General features: G+C 31.9%; 1 protein-coding gene across 1 annotated transcript; it reads left to right on the top strand.

The window, feature by feature from the left end:
- Positions 1 to 100: 100 nt before the first annotated feature.
- Positions 101 to 7,451, top strand: LOC139485225 (uncharacterized). The gene is made up of 7 exons (XM_071269512.1): positions 101 to 166; positions 2,809 to 2,934; positions 3,997 to 4,257; positions 4,825 to 5,020; positions 5,260 to 5,346; positions 5,785 to 5,877; positions 6,189 to 7,451. Exons 1-7 carry the CDS (start codon positions 135 to 137, stop codon positions 6,438 to 6,440), a joined length of 1,047 nt encoding a protein of 348 aa, XP_071125613.1. The 5' UTR covers positions 101 to 134; the 3' UTR covers positions 6,441 to 7,451.
- The last annotated feature ends 4,605 nt before the right edge of the window (positions 7,452 to 12,056 follow it).

Here is a 12,056-nt window from a genome sequence, read left to right on the forward strand (position 1 = left end):
TTTAATATAAACAACTTCAACAAAACCTTATATTTTGCCTAAGAAAAAGAAAGCAAATTAGTCAAGTAACAAGGAAGTAATATACAGTAAGGATTTACCTGTCACTTTTGGTTTATATAGCCGTCATATAGTTTATGTACGTCATGTCGCATAAAAAAGATAAAAGGTAAATATAGATATACAGAATGATAAGAGCCACTTTAGATGACAATACGTTTACGCATATGTCGTGCAAATATTGGTATTCAAAATTGAAAGATTTAACTTACTTTTGCATTCTAAGTGGCATTTACTATTTCGACCAAACATTAAAATTTATTACATCGCAAATTGCATCATGCATAGCGAATCTGTCGAAAGAAAGGGTCGTGTTCAAATAAAATTTATTTTCATTAAAAATACGCTCAAAGTAATATTTAATCAAAATCAGAACGCAAGCAAACTGTCAGTTTTTTTCTATACACTATTATTTTTCACTAAGGATCGGTCAAAAATCAGAATTTAAATAACTAGTTCGCCTTTTTTCTAAATATATGTCAAGTGTCTAAGTTAAAAAAAAATATGATTTCACCTCCACTTTAAATTTCTAAAATTGCTTGTTTAATGTTGTCGTTTATTATAAGAAAATGTGTGTTATTTTATCATAACAATGGACAGAAACAATCTGCGTTAATTTCCGGTTTTCTCAAATAACAATATAAAAAAGAAGATGTGGTATGATTGCCAATGAGACAACTATCCACAAAAGACCAAAATGACACAGACATTAACAACTACTTTTATTTTTATGGTGTTTCTTGTACCGTGATATGATTTAGACTTAATATGCAGCTGAATGCTGGCTTATACCATAATTTGTTCATGAAGTATTATATTATATACTGTGCATAGATTTATTGAAGCTGTACATTTCCTTATTGACGACATTTTTGTACGTTTTGGCAATGAGGTTTATCGACAGTTATTTCTGTGGGAACTCGATTACGCCCCTTTGCTAATAGATTTTTACCTGCATTGTTGTAAAAAGTAAAAACACAAAAATACTGAACTCCGAAGAAAATTCAAAAAGGAAAGTCCAAAATCAAAAGGCAAAATCAAAAGTCCAAACACATCAAACGAATGGATAACAACTGTCATATTCCTGACTTGGTACAGGCATTTTCTAATGTAGAAAATGGTGGATTGAACCTGGTTTTAAAGCTAGCTAAACCTCTCACTTGTATGACAGTCGCATCAAATTCCATTACATTTTCAACGATGCGATTACATTGTTGTTAGCCACAGTTGATTGCTAAAATTGAAGTTTAAAAAAAGTCGCAATAATGAATGCACACGACATATTGTTTTAGTTAACAGTGTATTTTGATTTTTTTTCAAAATAAAATGAAATCAAGTTTAGATAAAAATAATAATATTAAAAAAACTACTACTGTGTTACATCGATAAACTTCAAGAATAAATGTATCCAAAGGATCAATGAGATTACATGAACCGCTCATAATTTACGGTCTCTATAAACAGCATCACTGTAAAATTTTAATGATATATATCCTGTTATTGATAAGAATCGTACAGGAACAGCCGAAACCTCCTAACCATGTGTACCTATGAAAGAAGTTTCTAAAGATTTGAGTTCATTTGTGCTACAGAAATCCCTGACTTGATAATTTACCACTTATACATAAATATTAACGTTCATTGAAATCTAAAACGTGACTACAGACTCTGGCACAGCGAACACGTATATATCTCCTTGTTGATTAGTTATTCGTTGTTATTCTGTGGTTAACATGTCGAAATGTACTATAATATTATTCCTTTATGTATTTCCCTGTCTTGTGTATATTCTTGCATTTGTTTGTACTTGATTCCCGTCATTTCATGTTGTCGTTTTAGCGGTATATTTAACATTGCCATAAAGTGCGAGGTTTCATTGGCTAGCCACAAAATTAGGTTCAACCCACCAATTTTTCCTAAAATGTCCTTTACCAAGTCAGTGATAAAGCAGTTGTTATCAAATAGTACGTTTCTATGTATGTTGCATTGTCGTTTGTTTTCTGTTACACTTCGGTGTTCTGTTGTTTCGTTGTTTTCCTCTTATAATTTATGTTTTTCTTTTGGTTTGACTTTGTTACCCGGATTTATTTTCCTCTTAATCGATTTATGATTTTTGAACAGTTGCCTTTATTAATACGATATTCCAGAGCTTACATTTCCTGTCATGATTTGGCTGCTGGAGAGTTGATGCTTGGAGCTTACAAAGAATCTATTGAATCAAAAGTTCCAAGTAGAGATTTTTACTGACGCCATCACCGGGATTTATTTACACGTGCAACACGACGAGTGTCACACATGCAGCAGGATCTGCTACCTTTCTAGCGCACCTGAGATCTTCTGTTTTTGGTAGGGTTCGGTTTTCCTTAGTCTTTAGTATTCTTTGTTGTGTTTTGTGTATTGTTGGTTGTCTGTTGGTTGTTTAGCGCTCTTTGGTATATGAGTTTGAATAGTCCTTTGGTACCTTTTGCTTAACTTTTACTGAGTTTGGCTGTAAACTGTGATTCAAAACTGTACAGAAAAAAGTCATTTGCATGTAGAACTGCTTGTAACCTGTAGATAAATGTATGCCTGTTTAATTGGCGCAAATGAAAGAATTTGTTTCAGAAAGCGGCAAATACATTTTGGCGCAAATAATGATTTTTGGAACAAACGATATTAACCGGAATAATATCGCATGAAATTAATAAACAAAAAGCGTATACTTGAATTAAAGTTACGTCTATTCAAATTCACCGTTTTTTTTAATAACAGTGGCGATAAGAAAAAGGAACAAAACCATAACGTGCTGTATGCTAATATAGACGCATTGGAGCGAGGAAATATAAGGTTGCAGCAATGTTTAAATGGTTGTCAAAATGAAATTCTTCGCCTTAGACAGTACGTATAATTATGTTATAATATTGGTGTGTGTAGTTCAGTTTTATTTTACTTATTCTAATGAATGTTTGATTAACATAGTATACAGTTGGCGACGAACAAAATGAAAACAAATCTTTATCAATTAAATGCATCTAGGGTTCTTTTGCTGAATTTACCTTTATTAGGAACGCTCAAAGAATCAGGAACGAAACATTTGAAGATATATATGACTAAAAAGACATAAAAATAATAGACAAATCCATCTAAAGTCAACTTTGTGTAAGTCAGGTAAAACCTTAGTTTCTACATATTGTCTAAATTCATGTCAGTTACGAGGTATTGACTACTAAGCTGATGCTATCCTCGTGGAATGATAGTCCATCATCAGCGATATCGATCAAGTGGTGTAAAAGATGAAAATAACTCTTTATATATTTCATGCGTCCGAGGCGCCTTTTAATTACCTTCATCGGCAACGTTCAGATCCGAATATTGGTGGTAGACAAAAATTCAAGTTTACAGTAACGGTACATCATAGGCATTAGGAATGTATTTTTATCTTACCTCGTGTGACTCTATTTATGTAGGAAATGTAAAAGTTATGCCTCTTCAATAACTGTTTTATAATAAGATCAAGTATAATCTCACAATGGGTCTCCCGGGAGAGTTCAACTTGTTGATGATTGGTCGGTAACGAACATTTTAAATGTGTTCTACTAGATGACCAATTCCCAATAGTTTGCAAGACCTCATTACTTATTTCTTGATTTATTTTATGAATTTTTAGAGGAAGTTACATGTGTTTATGCTTTGAATCTATATTATTCTGTAAGAAATTGTACGTTTGGGGAAAAAATGTCTTAGGTTCACGTATTGTCTTTTTTCTTTCTAAAAAAGCAACTTGTCTATATGTTAAGTAGATTGTTGTCCAATCATAAAATCAGTTAGTGAGTTACACTTTTTTTTTTTATATTTCATTTTATCTGATTAAGAAAAAAAAGTTAATTCAAGGACATGTTGAATATATTACGGACCTTACTTAAATGGAATCAGCTTTTAAGATGTGAATGTCTCGTTTAGGGTATTAGAAAACAGGGAAGCCTATATTCATCGAATTAACAATGACTATAGAAAACTCGAGGAGAAACTGCAAAGAGAACAAGGTAAAAAGAATGCCATGGAAAAGTCTTTGAACAAGGCAATGCAAGGACTGGCACATAATTCTAAAGAAGAAATTATAGAAACTCTGAAAGAAGATGTCAAACGTTTACAAGATGAACTAAATGATAGACAAAGAAAAATAGCTGACCTGAAAGCAGATTTGAATCAACTACAGACAAAGTATGTATAAAGCTTGGGGCTATTATTTTCGGGGAAAGGAAGACGGGATTGTATGTACGACAATTGGAATATATATATATCTTCATCTGTGAAACATACAATTCTTCAGTCAGCATACTCGTAAAATTTACGTAGGGATGATTTCAGCTTCCCGACTTTGAACTATTGGGTTACTAGCTTCCTTGTGAGCAGCAACCCTTTATCAAGAAAGTTATAATAGGAAATGTAAGCCTTGGAATATCGTTTCAGCTGGGAGATTTTGCTCCATATGTAGGCATTGGTGAAATGTTTCTATATTAAAATAGACAGTTCATAGTTTGGAAGCTGAAATCACTTTTTTATCGTTTTTTTTTTCAACAGACGTTCATTGTCAATTTCTACATGAAAGAAACATATATTTCGTTTGATCGAATGAAATTGGTTTATTGATCTTCCAATTACAATCGAAGATAGCAATTCTAATTATCAATTCTACTTATTAGCAGAATTTAAAGTGGGTTCAGACAGTCAATTGAGAGTTATTACAATAATTTTATTGTATTTATCTTCGTTTTACTAAAACTTTAGGTTAAGCAAAGTTGCTGGCGACAAAATGTTAGATGGTAACCCTGGAATCACAGATTTAAGTGACCCTTACAGACCTCAAAAACTGGTGGAAATGTTTTCTATTCTGTATGACAATAAGTGGACAGATGCATACGAAAAATCAGATGACATTGGTGGCGATAAGCAGATTTGTGTGTTTCTTCTGGAATTGTTCAAGGTAATATCATTTGTTTGGAACAAATATTCATTTGTTTTACATTTACACTAAATAGAGAATACTAGTAATGCATGGAAAATCTGAAGAATATGACGTTTATCATCATGGGATACCAATATTATCCCTCTGTAATATTCAAGACTTCTGTACCTACTACTATGATAATTATAAATTACTTGCTGATCTGCTGATTATACATATGATATGATATATACGCGAACAATTTTTTTATTCTTCAGACAAGCTGGAATTTTTGTAAAGAAACATTAGAAAAACAATCGAAAGAACTTGAGCAAGTACTTCTGCTATCCTCAAGACAAAAAAAGGTAATATGGTAGTAATGACCATTATCTAAAGCAGAAAAACAAAGATTTAAAATATTTATAATTATATGGCCTCTTCTTAATAAGATTCATCTTCTTCGGAGTAATATAAGTTGAATAGTAGTAGAGTTCATTTAATTTTAGTAGAAAATAGTGATAACAAAGGATTCATCAAAGTTGTCGGTCTATCACAAGTATAAATTTTGGTCAAAAAGAACTGTGTACGCCTAGCCAACGCACATATTAGGTCAAACCACGGTTATGAGAAATGAGAGGGTTATGAAAGGATTTTGCCGATCAAAAACTATTGTGAAACGAATGCCAAAATAGAGACAAAATACCTTGTATTTGTATTCTATAGACAAAATGTGCTATATCCTTGAAAAAAATCACGTTTTTATCTACTGTAACATTCATACACATTACATTTTGTGATTTTAGGATGGTTTGTCGGTTTTACCACCGAATACCTCAAAACTAATTACAGAGATTAGAAAAGTCTCGGCAAATGAGGTGATACCAAGTTTATTCGAGGTAATGTTTTAAAAAAAAATATAGTATTTTTGACTGTCTGAAAACTAGACTTTTGTAATATTTGCAATTACCGTGTCTGTCAATGAATATCGATAACAACAATTGTTAAGTGCAATTACGTACTGTCAGAGGCTCTCCAATGGGGTGTGATCACTATATAGATATTTTTAGATTTGATGATAAAATAAAGATTTTTTAATAAAAGTTCATAAGAATTTGTTTTAAATATCATTTTAAATGTCTTTAAATCATCGAACCATCGTTTAATAATTACAAGTACGGTCACTTATATTGATTAACACTACTTTCAGAAACTTAAATCACTGAAACCAAGCTTAAAAGAGGACTTACAGCCTTTTATTGAAAGCTGTTTGGAAATTTGTTGGTATAGCGTAATACACCATCCACCATTACAATACGTTTTTGAAGCAGACGAACAACCGGACGACTTTCGAAAGTATACTCAAGGTGGCACAATTGTGGACTTCGTTGTATGGCCTTCCATGTATTTATATGCTAATGGTCCTATCCTCAATAAAGGCGTGGCACAGTTTAAAGTTTAAAAAAAGTTACCACTAGAAAATGCTTATCATTTCAATATTCAAACTCTTAGCACTAGAAAAGTGTATTAAAATATATTTTGAATTTATCATAGTTTTAATAAATGTAGTAGTTATGTATTTGAATATTTATTTAATTTTTTTTTTTACAATACTGTATTTAAAAAAAAATATTTTAAGACATACATGTATAAACGATTTATTCCTAAATATTTCCTGTGTACAATTACCTTAGTCGTCCAGGATCAGGCTAAGGGTCCCTGTTTACAAAGTGAAACCATCTATCCAGGGGAAATAGAAGGCAATAAAAAAGTAGTTCACTTTTAACCTTGGATTTACAATTAGTGTAAAAAATATATCCATATAATGTTAGAAGCATCTAACAGTTCTATTCTTTAATACAAACTAAAAAGTAATTTGTATTTGAATATTAATTTATAACTGGATGTATATTTGAAACAGCGTATACCCGTGACAATGTCGACAAAATATTTCAAACATATGATGAGAACAAATCGAACAACAACTATCATTTTGGTAGGACCTACAACGTCGGTGGACCGATAAACCGTGAAAATATGCAACCGTTAGAAAGATACGATAACTGAAATAACAATTTATAAATTACGTGTTTCCAAAGTCCATTTCATGATTTTCCTCCAAATGTATGTAAGAATTGAATGCCTTTTTTTTTTGTAAATTCATTGGAGTGTTAAAGCGTTGATCGAAGTACATTTTGTATGAAGCGCTTCATCGGCGCTTTATTCTAAAAATGTACGTACGGTCAATACTTTTACAACTCATGGAATTACTAAAACAAGCATTCAATTCTTAAAAGCTATGATCAATATAACACGGTAACAATCAAATATTTCTTTTATTTACCTGTGCATTTCATTGTTGAAACATGTGCCATCATGTGTATATCAATTCATGCGATCCATTTTAAAACGAAGAATGACGCGAGATTGCTGTTGTACAATCAAAATAACGTATAATAAAGAAACATACATCTAACGTAATTATTAATTCCTGAATACTTGAGCATGTTGATGTTAGGTCAATTTTTCAGGAAGAAGTTTAAATCTTGATTTTTGATAATTTATTAATGATCTATTTCCCATGTTTACAGAGAATTAAAAAAAAGTGTTTTATAAATCAAGCCAAAACAGAATCACTGAATAGTTCACTGAGTATCTTTCGGGATATATGTGCCCACCAGCAGTGGTACTATCGAACACGTGCTACCACATGTAGTACATAAAAAAATAACATTGTATAAACTTATTGTATCCGAAGCGATTTCCTGTATTAACCTTCATCGGGAATGCTCAAATACAAACATTTAAAAGTCAATTGCTTTTAGTCAGGAATTCCAGAAATTGTCTTCAACTGCAAGTGGACCACTGAAAGAGTTATAAATAGCAAAGCGTTGTAGTATAGTTGTAGATACCAGTGATATACACCCAGCAAGGAGCATCAAATTAGATATTTGAACTACTGTTTCCACCTTAAGTTTACACAGACTATTTTGAGATTTAGCATTAATCATTATATATGCATGTGTTTATGTAAATTTGTGTCTGTTAATCTTTGATGTGCCGTAATAAAAACATTAGTTGACATTCGGTGGGGTTTTTTTTTTTTTTTTTTTGGTGTGAGAAAAAAAATAAATCTATTTCTCTGATACTATTTCTTAAGCTTTATCTAAACTCAGGAACATAGAATGATAGGAAAATGTACACGTCCCTTTGTTAGGGTTAACGTTCATCTGCATTTGCCCTTTTTCATGAATCATTGATAATGTAAATGCAATGCTTATTTGTCGTTATTATTGCAATCATTATTAACCCAAAACATCTTATTATAGCAATACACGATTAACAGAACTTGTTGATTCAGAAGGCGGAAGATAAATTTTCGGGTCAATGGTTATATTGGTGATCGTACTAAAGAAAACTTGTGTTCGGTATGGGGATATCTAATAAAAATCCCATAATGCATTAAGGAAATCGATATATTTAATAGAGTTACATACACCAGATGAAGTATGCCTCCGGTTGCGTGATTTTCAAGCTGTATTGAAGACGGATTGGTTGCCTTCGACGTTTTTGCTCTTTGGTCTGGTTATTGTCTCTTTGCCACATTACCCAATTCCATTCTCAATTTTAGTATAAAGCAAAATGAGTTTTATTGTTCTGGTTAAACTATCTTCTTTTGAAGAGAACGCCGTCCCATCGCCAGAGCTATCGGTACGTTAATTTATCAATGTATATGAATAATTTAAGTTACCCAGCCCTTTAGTTTTTCTTGTTTGAATTGTTTAACATGGGTCATTTCGTTATCTTTTATGGCTTGGTAGGCGGTATTGGTTCTGCTAGTTGTAGAACCCGTATGTTGACATATTACATATGGTGTAGCATTCTACTGTTTTCATAAATAGTGACAAACAAAAAGGTAAGATATGCTACACAGAAGAACAAGTGGTCAGTATGCTGGAGTTTCTTATCGACAACATATTTGTTGAGTTTGGAGGTAGACTTTTCCAACAAATTGTCGGCATTCCTATGGGAACAAACTGTGCGCCTCTTCTTGCCGACCTCTTCTTATTTTCATATGAATCGGAGTTCCTCCAGACACTTGTAAAAAACAAGAGAATCAAAGAAGCCAGATTATTTAATTTCACTTTCAGATATATTGATGATGTTCTTTCCATAAACAATCCGAACTTTTCTGATTGGGTTCCATTAATATATCCCCCAGAACTAGAGATTAAAGAAACAACAGACACGGCTTCCTCCGCCTCATTTTTTGACTTATATCTCGAATTTGACTTACACAGTCATCTCAGTACCAGAATCTATGACAAACGAGACGATTTTAATTTTGAAATCATAAATTTCCCCCACCTTAGTAGCAATATACCAACTTCACCTGCATATGGGATATATATTTCCCAACTTATTCGATATTTAAGAGCTTGCAGCTCCTACTCAGACTTTGTAATACGTCATCAGTGTCTGAGTAGAAAGTTGATGAAACAGGGGTATGTCAAAGAACGTCTCGTTCTTTTTCTAAAAAAGTTCATCGGAAGGTACCAAGACCTTGTTGATAAATATTCCGTATCAACTTCTCAAATAATACACGATGGTCTTGATGTATAGATTCTTCGTACTGATGTTGTTTATCATCTTAACAACGTGTTTTATAGTTCTTTCATTTGTCTTTGTTCTATTATTAATATTACTTTTACTGTTAAATGGTTTCATGTGATATCCGTTTCACGTGGCTCGGTACTTATACATCTCGTCAATGTGTTTGTATTGGCTTTCATTTTTTTGTGGTTTGTTTTGTATTTGCGACTTTTTGTATTTCTTTTGTTCTTATAACGTGACTCTGTACTTTAAAAGATCCCGTCAGTATGATATTGTTCTATTATATGTCATTATGATATATTTCTATTATGAATTACAATATACGTTGAACCACAAACGTCAAAATCATTCAATCGCGTAGTGGTATTAACTATTTTTGGATTCTTATAAATTCTATATATAACTTTTGGACTAGTTTAAATCTCGGTCTATTTCTTAAATTAATTCTTACATACTTTCGATTTTTTGGCCCTGTATGCTAACATTCCCATGAAAATTTTAGGGTTGTTTGTACGCACATTGAACGACAAATTTATGTGACGTATAAAATTTTCTGACGTCAGACACTCAATAGATGTGTTCGTAGATAGTAGATGTTTTTGTGTTCTGTTAAATTGTAAAAATTGTTAAACGATGATGACTGATGTGCCCATGTTTTGACTATTATATTTATTGTGTCTGTTTATTTAACGCATCAGTGTAAAAATATCGGAAATTGATGAGACTGTCATTACAAAAGTGAGAGGGTTAGCGCTATAGAACCAGGTTTAATCCACCATTTTCTACATTTGAAAATGCCTGTACCAAGTCAGGAATATGACAGTTCTTGTCCATTCGTTTTTGATGCGTTTTGTTATTTGATTTTGCCATGTGATTATGGACTTTCCCAATTGATCTTCCTCTAAGTTCAGTATTTTAGTGATTTTACTTTTTCATAATATATGACAATAACGTGTTTCAAAGGTTGTTTTACGTATCTGACACCTTGTTTCTATTTTTTTACGTATAGTGACGCTATGGTACTATTTATATGTATATTGGTGGTAAGTATAAAACAAAATCTTGCTAAATTTATATTTATGACGTCATGACGTCACACATAATAACCACGGAAGAAACGCCGCATCAGAAAAAAAAATTGCAAGTTAAACAGGCGATTTCAAGAATTTTATTTTAAATGCAGACGACAAGAATACTCTAATGCAACAAGCTATGAAGTTTTTAAAAAAATGATGCTTTCAATAACATGTCAAAATTTTTGTAAAAAACAAATGAAAAATACTCATAAATAACACTGACCGTCATTTTCCTAATACATCATTTACATATATAATATAGAAATTAAGGACTTTCACTCAGACAATACGTTATATATGGACCTATTATATTAATATATTGACACTCAGACTTCGTCCTCGGTCAATATAATCTGAACAGGTCCAAATATAACGTATTGACCTCACAAAAATCCATAATTGATAACTATTATTTTTAATTTCTTAATCATTTTGTATCTGGAAGAAAGTTATTTCATTGACAAATATACAATTATGTCAATTAAAATATCCAGTACCAAGTCAGGAAAATGGCATTTGTCATCTTATGGTTCGTGTCTGTGAGTGTTGCATTTTACTTTTTCTGTTTTGTCGTTTATCTCCTCATATGTCTGATGTAATTCTCTCAGTTTTAGTTTGTAACCCAGGTTTGGTTTTGTTTTTCTCAATCGATTTGTGAATTTTGAACGGCAGCACTTCTTCTTATTCATATATTATCTGTAAATCTTATCAAGTGATCTTGCTTTGTTGATATTTTGTTCTGTTAACAGTTTTTGTGTATATTGTATTAAAACATTTCTGCCCTTGACACAAGCATTCCCCATTTCAGTTAAAAGATAAGTAGAAAGAATTATTCCTGTTTTCATAAAAAGAATGACCAACATAAATACATATAATATTTTGTCTTCGGAGCGATACATCGTACGTTGTAAAACAAATCACTGACACAAACAAAATTCTCTAAACTGACATTATTAAGATGCTTGACTATTCTTCTTGCCGATATATTTGTTACGTTTGGAGGGCGTGTTTTAAAAAACAATCTGCATTTCCTTGGGAAACAACTGTGATTTTGTTAATGCTGACTTGTTCCTTGATTCATATGAGGCTATATATCATACCGGAGCTTCTTAAGGAGTTTAATATTTTTAGGGGATATATAATTAAACAGGCCAGTAAAGGTGGGGCAAAAGTAACAATGGATCCAGACTTTTATATAATTAAAGTGGAACAACAACATAATGATTCGACATTTTACTCTGAAATTCCTGACAATATAAATCATCTAGTCACGGGAAGAATGAATACCATACTGAACAAATGCACAACGGCAACTACGAAAGATGAGTATGATTATTTGACACATTTCGTAACAAAACGAGTAATTTTTATGGCCTTCCAAAAAATCA

The sequence above is a fragment of the Mytilus edulis genome, chromosome 8 (assembly GCF_963676685.1).
Source record: "Mytilus edulis chromosome 8, xbMytEdul2.2, whole genome shotgun sequence".
NCBI lineage: Eukaryota > Metazoa > Mollusca > Bivalvia > Mytilida > Mytilidae > Mytilus > Mytilus edulis.

Excerpts from the sequence above, each read along its gene's own strand:
- LOC139485225 (XM_071269512.1), top strand. The coding sequence starts at position 135 with ATGTACGTCATGTCGCATAAAAAAGATAAAAG. Across the intron at positions 2,935-3,996 it reads GAAATTCTTCGCCTTAGACA|GGTATTAGAAAACAGGGAAG; the intron begins GTACGTATAATT and ends TGTCTCGTTTAG. Across the intron at positions 5,878-6,188 it reads TGATACCAAGTTTATTCGAG|AAACTTAAATCACTGAAACC; the intron begins GTAATGTTTTAA and ends CACTACTTTCAG.